We start from the raw sequence: 21,796 nt of genomic DNA, 5'->3' as shown, positions 1-21,796 counted from the left end.
CTACACCCCAAAGAGACCGTTTCTAAATGCATTACAACATACTGTAAGAGAAACACAACAGCAGTCAAACTTTACGCCTCACCCACAATTTAGCTCGGTTACTTTCTGTGTATTCTTCATGAACGACCTAAAATCAGCTCTTATACAGACAGACGGGATCATCACATGTGTTTTGAATATGAGATGTTTACAATGATGTACCGTTAGCGTTGTGATCTTGCTGTTAAAACATCAGACAGAATATTATAAATGTTACATTTGTACTGATATTTATTTAGAAAACACTTTGTGTTGAAAGTACCAAAAGTTTATTGAAAGTTGACTTAGAGATTATGAAACATTCAAACACAAGCGATAAATACCCCGAACTTAAAAAAACGCAATGTAAAACAGTAGAGAATATGATTGTGACGAGGCAGGCAAGGAATGAGGGTTTATACGCGGCTTTATTAAAATAAACAAAAAAGCTCTGAATAAATCAAAACACAGGGAACCGAGCACAGAGCATAACAAAACATGCAAGAACTAACAAATTAACTGGGGGAAACAAGGGCTTAAATACACAAGGGAAAACAAGGAACACCTGGGGAAACAATCAGGGAATGAGAATCAATGAGGGGAAAACCAATCATAAAATGAAACTACCAAGAACTACAAAAACCTAACAGGAAACAGGAACTGAACAAGAACTTCAACATAAAAGCACAAAAGCAAAAGACAACAGGGAATATGTGACAATGATGAATATTATGAATGATAATTGAGTGATTTTCATATGAATGATGATGAGTTGTGCTCGGAGGAGCTGTGGTTTCATCATTAATAGGTAGCGAAACTACCCCTTTATAAACAAACAAACCAAAGAAATTAAACTAAACATGTTGGAAACAGCAGTAAAGGAATATTAAATGTGGAGATCTAATTACAAAACACAAACACACACATGCGTATACTGTATAATAATAAATGCTAACTCGCGTATTGTGAAAATATCACCCATATTATAAAATGCAGAAGGCTCATCAGGAGAAGGTGGATATGTGAGTACAAACACCAGAATAGAATAAAAAGTTTAAAGTGAAATTTCAGTTGTGTTCACCCCACATTTGCTGAGCACAAACGTGTGTGTGTGTGTGTGTGTGTGTGTGTGTGTGTGTGTGCGTGTTTTCGTGCGTGCGTGCGTGCGTGCGCGCGTGCGTGTGTGTTTAAATGCTGCACTCATGTCCTTCATTCCTACATCATGTATTTTATTACATGTGATATGATTATATTTACTGTAAAGATGTAAAAGAAATATAAAGATTATAATAGTGAGTTATATGCCATATTTCATATTATTCAACACAAGACATGATATTTATATCTCTGTATCCACAGATTTGAAACCTTTATCTTCAAAGTGAAGTTTGAAAAGACTTTCCAGTTTCTGGTGAATCTGATCATTGCAGCATCAGAGTGTGAAACAGATACAGGAGAAAAATACACTGAACTATTAACATCTGTGTGCAGCTACACATCTTTCCCCTGTGATGAGGATAATGATTATAAGATTAAACAATGTGATTTCCTGCTGGATCTGTACTCACATGTGAAGGATTATGAGACACAAACAGGCAGGAGTGTCCTTCCAGCATTACAGACAATTTATCAGTCAGCTCCTGCAGTCTGGATCATAAACCTCTCAGAGAGAAAGATCTCCATCCTCCTAGAAGTGCTGAAACTCCAAACAGAGAAGAAACCAGTAAAGCTGAGAGACTGGTCAGATGAAGAGAGTGAAGTGAGGGGATTCCTCCAGTGTCTGCCCTACATCTCTGAATTGAGGTCTACCCTGGTTTTACACAATTATTAAAATTTTACACAATATTATGTCTGGACTAGTTCCTTCATGACAAAGTTTTATTGTTTATGCTTAATTTATCAACATTATATTAGAAACATGTTCTTCAATCTGTATTTTTAACTGACCCTTATACAAACATTTAAGTCATATTCTTTATCCCATAGGAATGCTGAGCAGTATTTCCCATCATTATGTAAAGTGCTTGGGTCCAGAATGAAGGCAGATCAGGTGACTCCTCTGCTTCAGGCTCTGAACTTCACTGTCACTCTCAGTGGAAAATTACCCAGCAGCACCTGCAGATCTGTGGGGAGAGTCCTGGGCCTCTCATCATCAAAACTAAACCTGACTCTAAACCCACAAGCCATCTCTCTCAAAGGAGTCAGACTACTCTTCAAACACATCACACACCTGCACAAACTCAGGTATAACATTTTCAGTATTTGAAATATTTGCTTCATCTCTTTTATGGAATGTTACATCCTGTTTATGCATCTGAATTAGTGTTATTATAGTTTGGGATTTTTTATTAAGATTTTATTTCTATTTTATTTTAAATTTGTCATTCCAATTTAGTTTTTATTTTCCATAGTTTTCTGGTATCATTAAAAATCTAACATCATTACATTTCTCAGGGCATTCTTGTGTTACCTCTGTCTAGTTGTATTATAATGTTTAATTTGGATTGTAAATGTTGCAAATGTTATAATACAGGGTGAATATGGGTACATTGACAAAGAACATTTAAACTTGATCCCCATTGTATCCATATGAATTTCCGTAAATCATTATAAATCATCATTAAACTAATATTTGGGAAGTAAATATTTAAAGGGATAGTTCACCCAAAAATTTAAATCCTCTCTTATTTACTCAACCTATTGCCATCCCAGATGTGTAGGACTTAAGTTCTTCAGCTGAACACAAAGATTTTTAGAAGAATATCTCACCTCCTTTGGTCCATACAGTGCAAGGGAATGGTGGCCAGAAATTTAAAGCCGCAAAAAGCACATAAAGGCAGCATTACAGTAATACAAAAGACTCAGTGGTTAGATTAATGTCTTCAGAAGTGATATGATAAGTGTGGGTGAGAAACAGATCAATATTTAGCAGTCTCCTGGGTGATGATGATTTCAAGCCTGATTACACTTTCTAGCGCCATCTAGCACTCTGCGAACTCGAAGTGTAATCGAGCTTGAACTCATGATCGTTCCATCAGGCTGCAATTATAAGATGTACAGTGTAAAAGGAGTTATATTTTGGTCTGATCTCACCCAAAACTGATTATATTACTTTAGAATGATAAATTATCTCTTTAACTTTTTGAGGTTTTAACACTAGAAGTGCCGAGCCACTGTAACCTATGAATAGCGTGACTTAAGGGGTCAGATGACTGCCTAGTCTTCAGACAGGGACACTGCTACTGACACATAATGATCGCTAGATGATGCCTCTTGCGCGTAGCCAATGGATTGGTCTTAAAAATGTCACTGTGAGCAGCAGTTGTCCTATAAATGCTTACTGACCGAATTTATCGACATTCTGTCTATGGTTGATCCAGATCCATTTGTCCTGGCAACATTGTCTTACACTTATTTTAGGAAATGCTACTATATTTAGTTCTAGTTTGGCATAAATTACGTTGAGTGAAGGCTTGTAACTGGAGATGCGTGTGTGTGGGTGTGGGTGTGTGTGTGTGTGTGTGTGTGATATGAATATTTATCACCATTATACAAGCCAAAATATGATTGATTAAATATTACAATTTCATCATGGGAACTTTTTTTTCTTGAGCACTGAGAAATCTTTCATGATTTCTGCTCATTTAATTGCGTTAACTTCGATCTGTTTTATACAATAGAATTGAATCTGTTATCTGTTTGAATTATTAATTATCATTTATATTTATTTTTAGCAAAGGTGTTCTTTGTCTTGCAATAAAAATGATTATAATATAATCAATAATAATTGTAGTGTATACAGTATAAATTTAGTGCTCTTATTCGTAATTAAATCTTTGAATTCTCAACATCGTAACATGTATTTACATGGAAATAAGATGAAAAAGCTTTCTTTTCCATGCACGTGTTTACACATGCTATTGAATCAGTAATTTGAACTGTGAATGTTGAGATGTTTGTAACTCCACCATATACATTTTCAACATCCCAACCCCCTCTCCGACACACAATGGAATGCTAATTTGGGCATTCATGTTGCTGGGCACTACAATCTCACAGGACCTGAAGTGGGAGACACTCTTTGACTCTATTGTGAAAATGGCATATGGTGTATAAGTGTCATTGTTTTGTGTGTGTAATATACAATAAAGACATGAGGCTGCATTTTTACCATTTATTGAACTTGAAAAACAACTGTAAAAAGAGGCAAAACTTTAAATAGTACATATTTAGTAAATAGGGATATAGGCTACAAAAATATATGAATTTTCCATTATACTATGCATTCTGCTATAATACACGAGATAAAATACAAATATATTCTACCCGAATAAAAAAAAAAAAAAAAAAATACTATATTAGTGCTATTTATGTATTCTATGTGCCGGTATACTCAACTGACAGCCAAAATCTAGAGTGCACTCCCCCTCAATGACCGTGTCATGTGTCATTTTCCAAACCGACCAATTTTGTCAACATTCCAAACACACCTTTTGTGGCTTCTTGGAGCATGTGCCACAGACAAGTCGCTTACATACCTGGCAGAGTGTATATATATATACTATAAGCACTATAAGTATTTATAGGCAAACTTTTTTTTTAATAAACACGAAATCTGTTCATGAACAAACTGGACATAATTGCGCACACAAAAATAATTATCATTGTTCTTATATCATAATCATAATAATAATTATAATATTAAGATAATAATAATGGCTTCTTAAATATTCTGAAACGGTAATGCAAACAGATTAAATCTGGATGTAAAAAGTTACATTTATTCAATGAAAATATTTTTTTAAAGAATGAAAATACCTGAATGGTATTTTATTAGAAATTGATATCGAAATAATTGATAACAAAAATTTATGAATATTTACACAATATATTCACATAGATATTTGCGTTATTTTAAATATGTAGACTATAGGCCTACTGTCTATATTTTAAATGTGTATATATATTGTATTTAGTTATATATATGTAATTTGCTACACACATGCATACAAATTGTAGGACTACCTTATTGTAGGACTACAACTGAGCCCCTGCATCATCTGCTGGAAGAAACGAGAATTGCAGCCTTGAACGGCACAAATAAACATGATGTGAAAGCGAGGCGGCCGTCAATTCACAGAATTAGAAGAAAAATACCTTCAAACTAGCTTTTCCTGGTGTGATTTTGAAAATTTAAGCGCACTGGATGATAAAACTCAAATTTCTTCGAAAAGTCAAAAATGTAGGGCCCTGGAATTTGATAGAGTGCAAAGATTTATTTTTTCTTAAAGCACAATGGTCAGATGACCGCATGCTGGGCTGCTCTAGTGTTAAATTGATGATTTTACTTTGAGATGTTTGGCAGAGCTCATTTCATGACCACCGGTGGGAAAAGCAATGCTAAAGTAAATGATGTATGATGTAAAAGTCCATCCATCCATCTTCAACCGCTTATCCGAAGTCAGGTCGCGGGGGCAGCAGTTCCAGCAGGGGGCCCCAAACTTCCCTATCCCGAGCCACATGATGTAAAAGTGTATAAGAAAATATAAAAAATAATTCCAAATACTTTTAGATATTTTCTAGAGAATAATTTTCCCTCGTTCCCACATTACTACTTAAAAAATCTGGGATTTGGTGAAAAGAAGGTCTTCAAAGGTTCCACTTCAAAGTAGCAAGCATTTCTTAATTGTTTTTCTTTTGACTAGAGTAGAAGACATCCTAAGATTTCTTCAAAGATATAGTATTAGGTTATGTGTGTTTGGATAATAATGAAAAGTGTCAACAAATGGAAACATTTTCAAGTGTCCCACTTTGCCCATATTCACCCTAGTATATCAAAAACTAACACTAACCCTTTTTATTTTTATTTTAGTTATTTTGGAGTTATGAAAAAGTTTTTAAATTTTGTTTCAGTTTTTTCCAATAACTTCAATTTTGTTAACGCAAATGTTTTTATTTCGTTTTTTCATTAAATATAATAACACTGATCTAGTGAGAAATTTCTCATACATGTTTACTTTGTTGTTGGCAGCTTGAGGAAAGATATATTGTTGAAGATTGTCAGAGCTCTGAGGTCAGTGGATGATTGCAGCTCTTTGGCAGTTGAGGAGCTTTCTCTGGTCATGAGAAACACAAAGACCTTAAAGCAATATCACTCCAGAATCCTGAGCAAGTTATCTATTCTCCTGAGTCTGTGGGCTGTCCAGTGTCTGGATCTTACGAAGTGCAAAATAGAGGCTCTGCCTTTAACTCCTCTGTTGTGTGTTCAGAGACCCCTGACTATCAGGTCTGAGTTTAGCACAGTTGCTTGGCTTTGTTTTTGTGAATATGCCAACTTGTTTCACAAATTATCAAGTGTCCTTTGCAACTCCTTTGTTTTTGTTTAGGTTTTCTAAAGAGACTCTGCAGCACCTGGTTGAAATGGTGTTTGAAGCACATGATCATGAACTGACACGCTTATTCCTGGAGAAGGTGTTTGAAGATCTGTCTTCCTGCTCACTGAGCTGGGAAGTGATTCACTATCTACTACAATGCAAAAGTCTAAATTTCAAACTTGACTTCAGAAAGATCAAAATCTCTTCTGAAAACATCAGGGAACTTCTGCATTTGCTGGACAGAATCCAGTTTATAAGGTAAAAGAATCCACTCACTAACAACATCCATTGAATTAATTGTAGTTACTTGTTTATTACAAACATACAGTTTACTCCTCTGTTCTTCAAAATGTGTATTAATTGAGTAGCAAAATAAATTGGAGTGGTGGTGTAGTGGTCTAAAGCACTAAACTGTTAATCAGACGGTTGCTGGTTCGATCCCCACAGCCACCACCATTGTGTCCTTGAGCAAGGCACTTAACTCCAGGTTGCTCCGGGGGGATTGTCCCTGTAACAAGGGCTCTGTAAGTCGCTTTGGATAAAAGCGTCTGCCAAATGCATAAATGTAAAATGTAAATTCTTCAAACAGATTCTATTGATTGACTTTTATCCTCCTCAGGTTGAGCCCCAGCTTTACAATGTCCATCATGATGAAGATTTATGAGACTCGTTCTCCTCAGTATGTGTCCAGTCTGTTGAGTTCATCAGAGAGTTACATCAACCTGAACAGCAGAGTGTTGGACTCCGTTCACTGTGCTGCACTGCGCTTCACTCTCGAGCACTGCAATGCTGTCAAACTCAACCTGTTCTGGACCTCCATACCAGAGGGGGAGCTAGAGAGCATTCTGCCTTTACTCAAGAGAGTCTCTGAACTTAGGTTTATTGGTTTAACAGCTCTTATATTATACTTATAAATACTACTGTTGTTGTTCTCAAGAGTGTGTTAATATTATTTATTATTGTGTGTTATTATAGTGTTGACAGGCAGCTGTTGTTGAAGCTGCTTCATTGCTGCAGTTCCTCTGATCTCCAGCAGGAGGCAGCAGCTGTTCTGCTCTCTTCTCTTCAGAACACACTGGACTTCTCCTGCTGCTCTTCTCTGGACCTGACAAACACACAGAAAAATCAAGATAATTTTAACCTGACCACTAAATACTGTAAAATAATCTCATCTGTGCTTCAACAAACTCAAAGTATTGTGAAGTTGGTCCTACAGGACTGTAAGGTCTCTGAAACAAGCCTGAAACAGTTGCTGCCAATTCTACCTCAAGTCCGGCTAAGGTAACAGCAGTGACTTATACAGGACCCCTTCATAAATAATTTGACATTAAAAAAATCCAAGTAAATGTCAGTTTACAAAATGCGCTCGCTCTCTCTCGCTCTATCTCTCTCCCTCTCTCTCTCTCAGCTGTAGTAAATCTCTGCTGCTGCGATTTCTGGCTTGTATTAGTAAAGGAACTAAGAGGAGCTCTTTGAGGTGGTTTAAGGCTCTTTCTCAGGCTTTGGAAGATGAGATGGACCTCAGTCACACTCAGATGGATCTGAAAGCTTGTGAAGAGCTGGCGCTGTTTCTGGAATATTCTGAAGGGCTTTCAGAACTGGATCTCAGCCACTGCAACCTCACTGATGAATGCATGAAACCACTGATAACACACCTGCACAAGACTCAGACTCTGGAGTGAGTTACACAGATCAGGAATACAGAGAGACAGAAGTAGTGAGAGAATAAACACATTTCTGAATTTCATTCTGTGTTAATGTACTCTTTCTATCTGTTTTTATTTTCTTCTAGTCTGAGTCACAATAAAATAACTGATGAATCAGCAGAAATAATCCACAGTATTGTCTCCACTCACAGCAATATTCAGTCTGTACGGTAAGTGTGTGTTTATTATGTGTGTGTGTGTGAGGGTTGTATTACTGTAGGTTTTGTTAATAAAAGTTCTGTTTTGTCTTTGCAGACTCTTTGGAAACAAAATTAAAGATAGAAAACTGTTCATCACAGACAATCGGTTTGAAATATGGTGAAGACTCTCGATCATAATCTGTTGATTTGTTATACAAATGACGTGTTGTAAATAACTCCAAACATGACGAAACACATGTTGTATAGCTCCAGATTTAATGGATTGAAATTATGATGTTTATATTCTTTATGGTAATAGAGCTGTAAGACTGATTTTGATGTTCTTATATTTTCGTGCAGTAAACATTAACAATAACTACTGTTTTTGAATTCTGCTTTTGCAGCAGGGTCTCTAGTATACATACAATACTATATTAGTAACATTAAATTTTTTATTAAAATTGTTCATTACAACAGAAGTGCTGCAAATGTGTACCTTGAGCTACTACTGTATGAAGCATCATATAACCTCTGAATGATTCATTGAGTTTATTCAGTGAGGATCCCTCAAACTGATCAATCGTAAATTGGTGAGTTGTTTCGAGTGATTTGTTTAAAGAACCGACTCGCTTGATTAATGTGTCACAATCTACACTCCAGTCTAGTGCCTGTATATATATATGTATATGTGAGAAATATGAATTGTACATGCTGTCTTTAGTTTGACATCTAACTCTGTATGTATGTGTGCAATCCACAGAAGGACACCACGCGCTCGAAGAGTCCATGACCTTCCGTAGATGTTGTTAGTTTCTCTTATCTTATCCTCTTTTGGAATATTCTGTGCTCCAACGAGCACATACTCCTTTTTCATGAGCTAAATATCTCAGATATAGACATAACAAATATCTAGGGCTGCCGTATATGATTTTATTCCTGTACTATTCTGGTATCAACAATTTTTGTCCTTGAGCATGCAAGCCTTGCTGTCACTTTTCTATTGGTTGTTCTTTGTTCTATGAAAGGTATAAATATTATGCTTGCTGTAATAAACTTCGAGCAGATTGAATATAGACACTGTGTGTGTTGTTGTTCTTTCTCCTCCCTTCCGGAAGTCTTCAGAGGCACAGACTCACGGCTGTAACCTCACCGGGCACATGCTACATAAATTGGAGGGACCAGGGAATTTTGGGACCACAACGATATTCCAAATATTCCTAACTATATATATATATATATAGATTAGATTAGATTAGATTCAACTTTATTGTCATTGTGCAGAGTTTAAGTACAAAGACAACGAAATGCAGTTTGCATCCAACCAGAAGTGCAAAAAAGCAGAAAAGTGCAATCTGATAATCAAGTATAGACAGGTGGTGCATAGGCAGGACAATAAATATATTGCAGTGTTATAAGAGCAGAATAAATATGTCTATGTAATATGAGCAGTGTATGAACAACATGTACAGATATGTGCAATGTAGTAGCAGTGACATTTAAAATAGTAGTAGAATAATATAGATGTATGCAGTGTATTAGCAGAATATATAGTAAGAAAAACAGAGTAAATATGGATAATCTGTATGAACCATATAGACAGATATGTACAGCTATGTGCAGTGTGGAAACATTATAAGAGCAGTAAGTCTAAGTATATGTACAGGATGAAGAGTAGTAGAATATCGCTATGTATAGGTGTTATTACAGTATTAAATAAATAATAGAACAGAATGGGTGGGATAGGATAGTCAATTGTCACTGGGATGCAGAACTAGAGTTCAGTAGGGTGACAGCTGCAGGAAAGAAGCTTCCTCTGAACCTGCTGGTACGGGTGCGGAGAGACCTGAAAGCATCGCTTACCCTGGATGGCCTCGATGGAGGGGATGGAGCACAGCAGAGGGTTTTCACCACCCTCTGCAGTGCTTTCCGGTCATGGGCAGAGCAGTTGCTATACCAAACTGAGACACAGTTAGTGAGTATGCTCTCGATGGTGCAGCGGTATAAATTCACCAGGATCTGAAGAGACAGGTGGACCTTCTTGAATCTCCTCAGAAAGAAGAGACGCTGGTGAGCCTTCTTGATCAGTGTAGAGGTGTTGAGGGTCCAAGAGAGGTCCTCAGAGATGTGGACACCCAGACACTTGAACCTGGTTACACGCTCCACCTCAGTCCCGTTGATATAAATGGGTGTGTGTGTGCCAGCTTTAGACTTTGAAGTCCACAATGAGCTCTTTGGTCTTCTTAGTGTTGAGAGCCATGTTATTGTCAGTGCACCACGATGATAGGTGCTGGACCTCTCTGTAGGCCGTCTCAATTATGTAAAAAATACTAACCAATTTAAGTAAATCAATTCTGCATAGTCTCACGAAAGTCTGTGTATTCCAGATTGCACTATGTACTATAGCAGATTCTTTTAAATCGAGCACGAGTTGTGCCGGGATAATGCTGTGGGAGAATACGTCTCACCGCGTGGCTCGTTGGTCTAGGGGTATGATTCTCGCTTAGGGTGCGAGAGGTCCCGGGTTCAAATCCCGGACGAGTCCAACTTTTTTTTCCTACTTTAGATAAGTAATGCATAATTATAACTTTCTCCTTAGTAACATTTTACTGACCACTTTACCTGTGTAATAATGAAAGTATGTTGTAACCAACTGAGGCAGACTATATCCAACATGTGTTTACGGCGGCTGAAACACTGAACTATTGCTGATTGCATAATAATAAAATAGTAACTCTGACCCCGACGTGATTTGAACACGCAACCTTCTGATCTGGAGTCAGACGCGCTACCGTTGCGCCACGAGGTCGATTCCTGAAATTGTTAATCATTTTATTAATATATATTTAATTAGCATTATAAAATGCACCCCTACTATAACTGTTATACTCTTACCTTGTTTTATATTGTGTCTCGCTGTAAGGTTCTGTGTGCACTTGCTTGTTTCTCTTATCACCTAAATAAAATGCCGTGTGTACGTGAGCACACGTGGCATTAAAGTTCCTTTTGATTCTGATTCCTCCACAGTGCAACAAGTTTTCAATGTTTCAATTTAATCTAACGTCTACAGGACTAGACATTCTTAATGCTTTGTCTTTCGAACCAGCATCATGGCTCGTTGGTCTAGGGGTATGATTCTCGCTTTGGGTGCGAGAGGTCCCGGGTTCAAATCCCGGACGAGCCCTACTTATCTTTTTCAAAGTATCTAAATAACTGCAAAATATTCTGACAACTGCTTAGTGCTAAAGCAGTTAAAACAACACTGTTGTTTAAAGTCCTACATCCAGCTCAAAGTTTGAAAGTTTCAATCAAGCTTATCTTCACTTCATTACACCTCCGTGAACATTTGAGTGACTATATCTTGACGTGTTGTTTTTAGATAAAGTTTAGCTTGCCTAATGCCTTCAGCGTCAACGGAGACACTCAAGGTTCGTTGAACTTGACATGCATCGTCTACAACTATGGCGGCGGGCAGTTTCGACCAATCGAAACCGATTTATATTACCAAAGTCTTTATAGCAAGTCAGTCCACTCTCGGACATCTCTGGAACGCTATTTGCAGTCATGCCAAAGCAACTCCCACTGAGGTACTACGGAGAGCGCTAAGGCTCAAAACTATAGTTTTTAGCGCGTTTTATCAGTAGGATGTATTCTAGAGGAGAAAGGCAAATTTCGTGACTGTTTAGTTATATTTTGAAAATGGACAAACAGAACCTATGTTTGTTGCATTTTTTTATGTCTTTATGATACAACCACCTACTGTTAATTCTATCAATAAATAATATTATATTTGTGAGAGTTTTCATTTCATTGTAGACTTTTGGAATAAATGTGTGCTTATTCACATAACTGTGATTTTATAGGCTAAATATGTATGGAGCCAGAACAGTGACTTTAAAATTTGGCATCAAAAATTAAAATTGGTATTGAAAACAAAAGCAGAACTGAAAAAGGAAACATTGGCATTGAAACATTTGTATTGTAAACAGTTGTGTTGGCATTGAAACAAGTATTGGCACTGAAAAAATTAAAAAATTAAAATCTTACAAATATTATTTTATTTTATTGGGATTTATTTGTATTTTTCGATGACAATCTTAAGATTTTTTCATCATGTCACTCTTTTTCAGTGACAGGTTTTTTTACAATGTCAGTTTTTTTTCAGTGTCACTGATTTTCAGTTTCAACTTTCTGTCACTGTTTTGGCGTGGAGAGTGGGAGGAGTCTGAGGGAGGGGTAAGTAGAGCATAGTTTGCATATAATTTGCATATAGGCATACTGAAGAAGTAGGCCTGCGTCACTTTTCTGGAACCCGCGCCGTCTGCTCTGAAGGCTCTTGTATGGTGGCGTTATAAAAAATAAAAATAAAAAAAATGTCTAGTTTACCTGGAACTTCCAAACCACAAGTAAGTCTGTTTTTCCCCTGCCATTTACATGTTTATTCACGTGCAACCTGGCCGGTTTGGTTAACTTTTAACGGCAGTTATGCTGTTTTTTAGACGTCGACTGGAACATGTAATACATATTACTGCTTTTCTCAGTTTACCTGCCACTGGCAGATGAGCCAGAGCGTTTATATGGACCCATGCGTCTGAAATAAAGAATGAACTAACTAACTAAATGGGGACGATGGGTAAATGGTAGCTAATGTTAAGTGTCCAGTCCTTTGATGTCTTCTTTCTTCTTCTTTAGGAGTTGGAGGCCAGTGTTATTGCTGCTGCACAAGGCCTCATAAACGTGCTAACACAAAACATTCAGCAGCATCACACCCCAGCACAGCAGAATCCATTGCATGAGCACCAGAGTCGACAGCAAGCACAAACAACAAAACAAACTGTGCAGGAGGAGATGACCAGGTGTCATTTAACTTATTTGTGATCATATGTTTGACTTATTTGATGGAGAGTTGTATTTCATAATGTTGATTTATACACTTACTGTTAACCTCCTAAACATGCAGGTCATTTCCTGGCTTCTTTACCAAAAAGAAAGGCAAAAACTGCTTTCACCCTTACAAACCACTCCAGGGAAGCCGAAAGTCTGTAAGATATTCAGTGTGTATGTATATTTGGTGAATAAGGGCTGTACCAGCACACCTTCTGCAGCTGAAGAGCTGGAGTTGAGCCAAGCAGGGTTGGGGAAGAGGTCCCTCACTTTGACGGATGATATGAGCCATGAAATGGTATTACAACCACTCTTTTAATTGAAATTAATCTTCTTTTGGCATTACAGTAACACATTATTATTATTATTATTATTATTGTTATTAATAAACTTGTCAATATAGTTATTATGATGCTATTACTATACAAAACAATTTAAAGTATTATACTGTTATTTGTTTTGTTTTTTATACTGTCCTTTTTAAACCTCCTTTTCCCATTCTGTTATTATTTCTCAGGTAAATAAAATTCTCATTGAAGAATATCCCAAAATGGAGGGGGTGGAAGGGTGGTTGTTCTACAAGGCTTCAGGTGTATACCATTTTCAAACACCTTTCATTTTGATGGTGCAGGAACACTAACATTCAAAATTCTTTCTCTCACTTTCTGTGGTGCAGGTGGCCACGGTAGAAGGAAATTGCTTGCCATTCCTCCTGATATAGATGGTTATACTGGTAGACTTATTCGCAGTGTTTCGGTGCTGGGAAGACGACCATGTACATTGTTCCACTGCAGCAGGACCTTGATCTTACTCCACTGCCATCTGATGCCACTGAATTTCAAAAATGCCTAAGGCTGCATGCCAAGTGTGCAAAGAAAACATGCCTCTGCATATCCTAGCATTGCACATCGAGGATTGTATGGAGTCTGCAGCAGATGATGATGATGTTAATGCATATAACAGAGAAGATATTGCAAAACAATACATGTATATGGTAAAATATCATCATATTGTTTTTGTCTATGGTAACACTATGTCCTAACACATAAAACCTCAATATATGTGTGTAAGTGAAGAATAAAATATACTAATGATGCTAAATTCGATTTTGACGTTAGGAAGCAAGAATTAAACCCTGTACCGTAGTAAGATAACTTCATAAAGTGCTTTCTGTTTCTCTGTTTTTAAGACAATCGAGATCATATTCTGCTTGCAAAAAAGTGTCTGTAAATTTTTATCTTAAGGTATCCATGTCGTAGCATTGATTATTTCTCCTATGCATTTATGGTACAGCTGTCTGTTACTTTACAGGACTGTCAAAATGAGGTCCAGGTTCTTTCTGTCACAAACTCACCACCTGTTCACCCTAACAAGGAGTCCAGAGATTGTGACCAGGTAATAATTTTGAGCTGATATCTTGAAAAATATGTGAAATTGCAGAGAGACCTGATGAAATTGATTTGAATATATGTTGTCTACTACAGGATAGAAAGGAATGCCCTATATGTTGTGCCTGCTTTCCATCAGATGAAATTGTTCTGCATGCAAGCCTGTGTGGTGAAAGGTTTGCCATTATATCATGTTATCATATACATTTTATTTCACAACATATTGTCTGTTAAAGCGGTGTCTCCTTGTAAGATAATATAATAATCTACAATGCACTACATCCGAAATTTCAGATTAATTTAAATATAATTTGCATCTTTGTTTTGTCTTATCCTTCATAATGCACAAGAAACACTGTGATAGCACAAGATTGCAATGGCAGGGTCACTCAATGGGCATCTAGGTTTACAAATAGGTCCAAAATAACATCAGTAGAATGCCTTTTAGAATGCCAAAATAACATCAGTAGAATGCCATTGTTTTTCAGGTGTGCTGAAATATAAACATTGATGTATTATTATTGAAAATTGAAAGTTTTAATGTGTTTTTGTTGACCCTTTTCAGTCTACAAGACACGTTGAACTACAGTTCAGACAGCTGTGTGCTACATGAGGGAAGCTTATCTATGGCCGACATGTCTAGGTGAAATTTAGGCTAATTACTTCTTTTTTCATCAGTCATTTGCTTAAGATGTCATTAAATTCAAAGTTAAGTAATTTTTTATTTTTTGCTGCTTTTTAATAGTGATGATGATGTACTCCAGTGGCTTGCAAGCCAAGTAGATGCAAGCAAAGATTTTAAGATCTGCATCACCCGGGACAACCTTTTCCAAAGAGGCCTAATTCAGTGGCAGAGACAGAAGAAGGGCTCACCTGTTAACAAACTCAATGTGACTTTTATTGGCGAAGCTGGAATCGACACTGGAGCATTAAGTAAAGAATTTTTGACTGGTAATGTATATTTAGGACAACCTCTGGCACCAAACACTACTGAAATCAGGTTCATAGGTGCAGTATTTTTTATTTACTGAACTGTGTTTTCTGTCATCAATTATTTAGAAATGATGCATGGTATTGAGAGGCTGACTGTTTGAGGGCAGTGGCAAGAAGGGAAAGAGTCCTGTCTACTCGATTTGTGACCTAGAAAATGGTTTCTACAGGTTAGCATTGTTTTAAAGTTGTCCTACATTATGCAATTTATACAAAAGTAAAAAGGTGCAATTACAATGTCTGCACTGTTTGTTGATGACTTGCAGAACTGCAGGAGAAATATTTTCTGTCAGCCTAGCTCAGGGTGGCCCAGCACCATGCTTCTTCAGAAATTGGTGTTACCAGTTTCTTACAACAGGGGACTGATGATCTGCAGCTGACCAAAGATGACTTGGATGATCTTGAATATGCTTTACTCATAGAAAGGGTGAGTACATCTGCAAAACCATTAAAGGCTTTTCTTAATGTACATTTCATTGCTTTACTATTAATGTGTTTGTTGTAATTTTAGGTGGAGTCAGCAACTGATCTGACACAGTTCACAGATGAAATCGTGAGTTGTGGTTACACAGGTTTGCTTAAGTTGGACCAAAAGGACAGTATCATAAGGTCGGCATTTATTTTCCAGAGAAACAATTTTTATATAATTAATTTTGATGCACACCGCATCAGTAGCCACTTTAACAGTATAGTGTTATTACTGTTTTTAGAAATGCATTTGAATTTAAAATATAAATTTGTACAGCCTTGTCTTAGTCTTAATTTAGTTGTGTGGAAAATAGCATATTTCCCTTTTATTTATGAGTCTTCTGCAAAACTTTGTTCCCTGTTCTCGATAGAGCCATTGTTTTGCATGCTACAATGCGTCTGACTCCTATGCTTCAGCAAATTAGAAATGGGATGAAGGTATACAACCTTCTGGATGTGATTGGGAAGCATCAAACTCTCTGCTCAAACCTGTTTGTCCCCAAAGAGGATGATGACAGAGTAAGGATGCTGGACATTAAATCATCCTGATTTGCTTTACTGCTATGTACTTGATTATAATCTTAGAAACCCTACAGGTTGTAGTAGTAGAGCTGTATCTCTTTATGATTGATACTATTATATTTTTGTGACTGTTATTGCTTTTCTTAACCTTTTTTGTTTTGGAAGAATACAAAGTCATGTAAAGTGGACTGTGGTATTTCTGTGTAGTCAACCCACCTCTTTTTTTTCCTTTTGCCCCACCACCCCAGCCGGATGCTGATTACATAATGAGTATCCTAGTCCCTGAGCTGAGTGAGAAGGGAAGTCCAAGGCAAGCAAGAGAAAATGCAATCATCAACTTCCTCCAGGACTTTCTACAAGACCTGGAAATCACAGGTTTGATTTAAACTGTCTTTATCACATGTTGAAGTACTATACAAATTTGTTCTCCATCTTTGATTAGGGAGCTGAATATTAGCACTCCACAAAAAGGACCATCAATATATTTCCTTTTAGAAACATTAATGTTGTGGTTAGTGGTGGGTGGGCAATGCTTATGGAAAAATGGTCCAGGTTTTGAACTTCACTAGAGACTTTCTGGACTTTGCCCTCCACATCCCAAAGACATAAGTTACAATCAAAATACATGTTTCTTAAGAAAGATATTTCCACCATAAATTCCCAGAATACAGGAATATTGTTTAAGATTAATGTGTCCCTCCAATGTTGAATGGAAAAATATGCCTGTAGTGACAACATAGTATATACTACAAATGTAGTCAAAAGATGTCATACTGTATATCTGGAATTCTTTTGGATAACATTATTCTAGAACTATTCCTATCATTGTTTTGTTTTTTATATTAAATAGAAATGAATGCAGCAAGGTTAGTTGAAATAGGCCTTTGGGATAAATCATGTAGATTGGTAAATAGGGTTGGCTTCTTGCAGTGTTTGATTTTTACATCATTGTACTCAACTACTCTGATTTGTTTTATCATGCAGGTCAGAATGAAGACCAGCAAATGTGTGAGCCTCTGACCCAAGAGGAGCTGCTTAGTCAAGAAGGGCACTGGAATCAACAAACACACGTGAGCCTGTCTGTCCCGACAGTGATGCAGTGGTTAACTGGACAAAGGCACAAGCCCCTTCTTCCATCAGAGAGGGCCGATTTTAAAATAAATCTAAGATTTGAACACCACTGTAATGAAAAAATGCCAGGTCACCAAATTTGTTTCCCACTTGTAAGTGCCTGCACAAATACAATAACTATTCCCGTTGAACATATGAAAACATACAAGGAGTTCAGAGATATATTGACAGTAGCAATCAGAATGGGTAGAGACTTTGGGCGAGTTTAGAGGTCATTTTTTTGACCACTGATGTGTACTTCTCCAAATCAGGCAGTATTGTGAATTTTTGGCATTTCTAATGGCATTTTTGTTAAATGTGTTCAGTGAGCTATTTATTATTCTGTGAGAGTCTTAACAAAAAAAAAGACAGCTAGCACAAATCAAACCATAAAAATGGCTCAACATTAGTGTTTGGTTCTTCCATTGTTTTAAGTTGGGACCACTGCTGACCCTTTATTCGAAAAAGGTCTTAAGAACTCTGTATTTGCATTTTGTTTACAGAGCACTGACAAATGTACATGTAATATAAACCTTGAAATGTGATGTTCTTCAATTCAGTGTTACTTGTACTATTGAAAAGTTGAAATTGTTCAGTTTACCACATACACATTAGTTTCAACATGTATATGGGGCAAATTCATGTCATCCAAGTGGAATCAAATGTGTGGGGGTTTACATTTACTAAATCGGCAGCAAAAATTAACTTGGTTGATGTCAAAACAATAAATGAACATAATGCCTATGGCCTTTATCATTTTTCTTTTTCATTGTGAATATTAACTGAAATGTTTTCCTTGAGTGTCTAAACTCTAAACTAAAGCATTATACTGTAAAGGGGAACTGATGAGTTTTCCACTTTTAAAAAATGCATTTCACTGAAGATCAAAGTGTACAAATCTAGTTTTATTTTAAATTCTTCATTACCAAGACATCAAACATAGCATGTTGAGTTGAGTTGATCTGTCTAATGCTATTTAAGACGCCAGATTAGAAATATCTACATACACTAGATTTATGTTTAACAAATAAAAACTGTTTAAAGTTGTGGGAGGTTCATTTGGTTGTTTAAAACAAGTAACGGCAGAATAAAACTAGATATCTTTACCATGGCAGACTGAGTTGTTTATATACTGCATAGTAAAACATATCCAACACCGTCCCCACAATAATTTCAGATAAAACATTTAAGTCACAAAAAACATTGAACATTTATATTACAGACTGCATGTTATCCTGCCAAGTTTGAATGATGTGTTACATAGTCAAGCGCAGCCTTGTAAATGTCTTTTCCATTGTCCTGGGAGGGACTGATAGGATTGATGGCTTCCCTCAGTCCAGCCATAGCCTGTGGCCCCAGAGGGCACTGGATGGGTGGTAGAACTACTCCACTAGCAGCAGCAGCGGCGGCAGCTTCTTGTCTGTCAGGGTTGAAATCCAAGAAGTGATCTTGCAAATCCTATAAATGGCAAGTAATTTTGTTAACACTTTGCAATTGCCTTGTGTACTTTACACATTTGATCTTCAAATAATTACTTATAATTTGTTTATAATACAAAAATATTGAATTGCCGTTAAAATGTATTTAGACTTCTGATTTGATACATTTTAAGATTGAAACAATTGTGACAAATAATGCAAAAATAGGAGACAATGGGTAAACCTGATTAAAATAGCTTGGATTCAACATTTTTGAGGTCTACCTCTAGATTCTCTGGAGCAGCCACAGGATACTGGAGCAATCCAATGGTCCAAAGTTGATTGGGAGTCAGGTTTTGTTCCGTTCAGCAGAGGATGGTTATCCCACCCGGCTGTAAAAGTGTCGAGGTCCATTTGGAGGCGTGGTACAAATATGTACTGGGCACAGAATAGCTGAAGGCTGTTGGAGGGATCAAGCAGGCACTCCTCTTCAAGACCATGAAGTAACTCATAATATACCCTTGTTACTGCCATCCACACGTCACGCCATAAGCGCTCCACCCTTTGAGATCAAAAATACAAAAAGTGCACCAGATTAAAAAGTACAATCGCAGCCAGGGGTTCACTGCCATCCATTACCTAGGAAACAAAAGGTTGAAATCATCTATATTTTGTTTCATTACAGATAGACTCTCTGTAGAAAGTGTTTCTCTGGGGTTGCCAAATATACCCAGGCTACCTGGGTGGCCCGTCCAAGTAAAGTCCATGTGTGGGAAACATTTACTCAGGTTAACGTAGGTAAGCACTAATTTTCAGTCAATGTTCTTGATTTGAACAAATATACAAGACTCAGTCTCCCCACATGTATAGAGTCGTGAACAATAACCTTATTTGGACACTGCATCTCTTTAGACGTAGGAAGGATTAATGCTTCCTGTGAGGATGTATCCTTAAGATTTGGTACTACACAGTGTTCACTGTATTGCTGTTGCCAATCTCCTGGCTGGGCATCAATAAGAATGAATGATTTTGAATAAGAATGAATTAATTTTTACTTTTATCATTTTTAATGAAATAATTTCTGGTGAAGACTATTTACGGATTATCCAAATTTACTAGGACAGAGATGTTGGTGTTACAGTAATGCTTTGAGCATCAAAAAATAAAAAGCACATTCACCTCCATTGTCTTTTGTGTGAAACAAAAGTGTTCGTGACTGACGGGGGGTGGGGGTATGTGTTAGGGTTACCTAAAAGAAACATAACTTTGATATTTACCTTTGATTATGCACACTTTTTCCCGACATGTAGCTTGCTCTGCCACAGCCACTGAACAGTGAACATGCATTGAGCAATGCCGACATTTTCGACCCCTTGGTCTCCTCTAACTCTAAATAATCACATAAGAAACAGAGACAAAGTCAAATGTTTTTGGTCAATGAATTTTGATAAAAAGACAATCATGCTCTTGCTGTTTTCTTACCTTAATGGAAAGCCAAACTTTTCAACTGAGCTCATGAAGAAACCAAGTGCTGTTGATGCCTTGTTATTATTTGCAGAACCCAGGTACATTATCTGGATCATAGTAACAAAATACTTATGTGAATGTGCCATACTAAATAGAATATAGTAATACTAGGCTCAGCCACATTGTTTTGAAAGTGTCAAATGTTTACCTTTCGTGAATACCCATCAATCCCAGCAAAGATAACAATTCCATATCTGAAAGGAAAAATTCATTTTCAGAAAGTGTATCACCTCTTAAAATTATAATAGCTCTACATTGTGTACACAAATTATAAAGATGGTCAATTCAGATTTTATTAACCATGAACCCATGTAACCTTTACAATCTTTATTTGTAAAAGCTGCACTTTAGATGGGACATCCTCCTATAATATGAGAAATGAAGCAAGCCTCAGTGTATATATTACTGTTTTTTCTCTTCTTTATTTCATGTAACAGTCAAACCAATGTTGTACACATAGCCATTATGTTTAGCAACAGCAGATTTTTTCCTGACTGTATGTCATCCTCATCCTGTTTTTTTAATGGTAAACCAATGCATTTACTGCCTAACGCTAAAGAACCATGCAAAAATAATCAAGCCTTCTTGAGGAATGTTTTTAATTTACAGCATGCACACTGATCCACAGCGTGGAATGGATTAAGAGTCACTAGCACAAATCATAAAATAGATACCCATTCACATGTTGGAATTTTATAGAATGGCGGCACAAACTAACTCTATGTGCAGCTTCATTAATAAACTGTATTAAAAAGGTTTTTTATTGAAATACAGCTCCAGCAATCTATAGCCCATGTTGTAATGGCATACAAAATCTACCCGCATCCTTCAAACGTTGTAAAAGCTCAATTAAGAGACTCACTCTGCAAACTATTTCAACAAACATTTATGAATATAAATATATGAACATATAACAATATTCTTGTGAAACACACACACACTAACACACACACACACACACAAACACACCTGATAAGTTTGTGGTTTGTGTCCACGTGGAACAGTGAGTGGGGACCCTTGACAGAATATGTTCTTCTAGCAACACAGCCTAAACGTGCCATTCTCTCCAAGATCCCTGCAGAATCCACCCTGTGCATGGATGCTGAAACCTGGTCCCATCTGACACGGTGTCCCATCGCTTGCAGTTCACCCTTCATCATTCTATAACCTATATGCGGCATCTTCAATTTAACTGAGCGCACAAGATTGTCCAGCTCCTCATCTGTGAGATTGCTGTATGATCCCGTAACTGAT

At 36.9% G+C, this 21,796-nt stretch overlaps 2 protein-coding genes and 3 non-coding genes across 5 annotated transcripts in view; 4 read left to right on the top strand and 1 right to left on the bottom strand.

The window, feature by feature from the left end:
- The window catches only part of LOC127631838 (uncharacterized), a 94,050-nt gene extending 84,745 nt beyond the window's left edge, over window positions 1-9,305 (top strand). The window contains exons 12-20 of the mRNA XM_052110209.1: window positions 1,378-1,821; window positions 2,005-2,262; window positions 6,050-6,304; window positions 6,405-6,650; window positions 7,012-7,269; window positions 7,368-7,673; window positions 7,801-8,070; window positions 8,185-8,268; window positions 8,354-9,305. Coding sequence (XP_051966169.1) covers window positions 1,378-1,821; window positions 2,005-2,262; window positions 6,050-6,304; window positions 6,405-6,650; window positions 7,012-7,269; window positions 7,368-7,673; window positions 7,801-8,070; window positions 8,185-8,268; window positions 8,354-8,420 — 2,188 coding nt within the window. The 3' untranslated portion in view covers window positions 8,421-9,305. The remainder of the gene's footprint in view (window positions 1-1,377; window positions 1,822-2,004; window positions 2,263-6,049; window positions 6,305-6,404; window positions 6,651-7,011; window positions 7,270-7,367; window positions 7,674-7,800; window positions 8,071-8,184; window positions 8,269-8,353) is intronic.
- Window positions 9,306-10,708: 1,403 nt separating this feature from the next.
- trnap-agg (transfer RNA proline (anticodon AGG)) lies at window positions 10,709-10,780 on the top strand. Its single transcript has one exon. It is a non-coding gene; the product is annotated as a tRNA-Pro (tRNA).
- A 192-nt stretch (window positions 10,781-10,972) lies between these two features.
- On the bottom strand, window positions 10,973-11,044 carry trnaw-cca (transfer RNA tryptophan (anticodon CCA)). The gene has a single exon. It is a non-coding gene; the product is annotated as a tRNA-Trp (tRNA).
- Window positions 11,045-11,347: 303 nt separating this feature from the next.
- Window positions 11,348-11,419, top strand: trnap-ugg (transfer RNA proline (anticodon UGG)). The gene has a single exon. It is a non-coding gene; the product is annotated as a tRNA-Pro (tRNA).
- Window positions 11,420-13,996: 2,577 nt separating this feature from the next.
- On the top strand, window positions 13,997-15,584 carry LOC127631849 (uncharacterized). The gene is made up of 5 exons (XM_052110226.1): window positions 13,997-14,113; window positions 14,431-14,514; window positions 14,604-14,683; window positions 15,073-15,150; window positions 15,253-15,584. Exons 1-5 carry the CDS (start codon window positions 14,000-14,002, stop codon window positions 15,536-15,538), a joined length of 642 nt encoding a protein of 213 aa, XP_051966186.1. The 5' UTR covers window positions 13,997-13,999; the 3' UTR covers window positions 15,539-15,584.
- Window positions 15,585-21,796: the final 6,212 nt, after the last annotated feature.

This window comes from Xyrauchen texanus, chromosome 38, assembly GCF_025860055.1.
Source record: "Xyrauchen texanus isolate HMW12.3.18 chromosome 38, RBS_HiC_50CHRs, whole genome shotgun sequence".
Classification (NCBI taxonomy): Eukaryota; Metazoa; Chordata; class Actinopteri; order Cypriniformes; family Catostomidae; genus Xyrauchen; species Xyrauchen texanus.
Note: the sequence above shows the minus strand (reverse complement) of the source record. Positions and strands in the feature narration are given on the sequence as shown.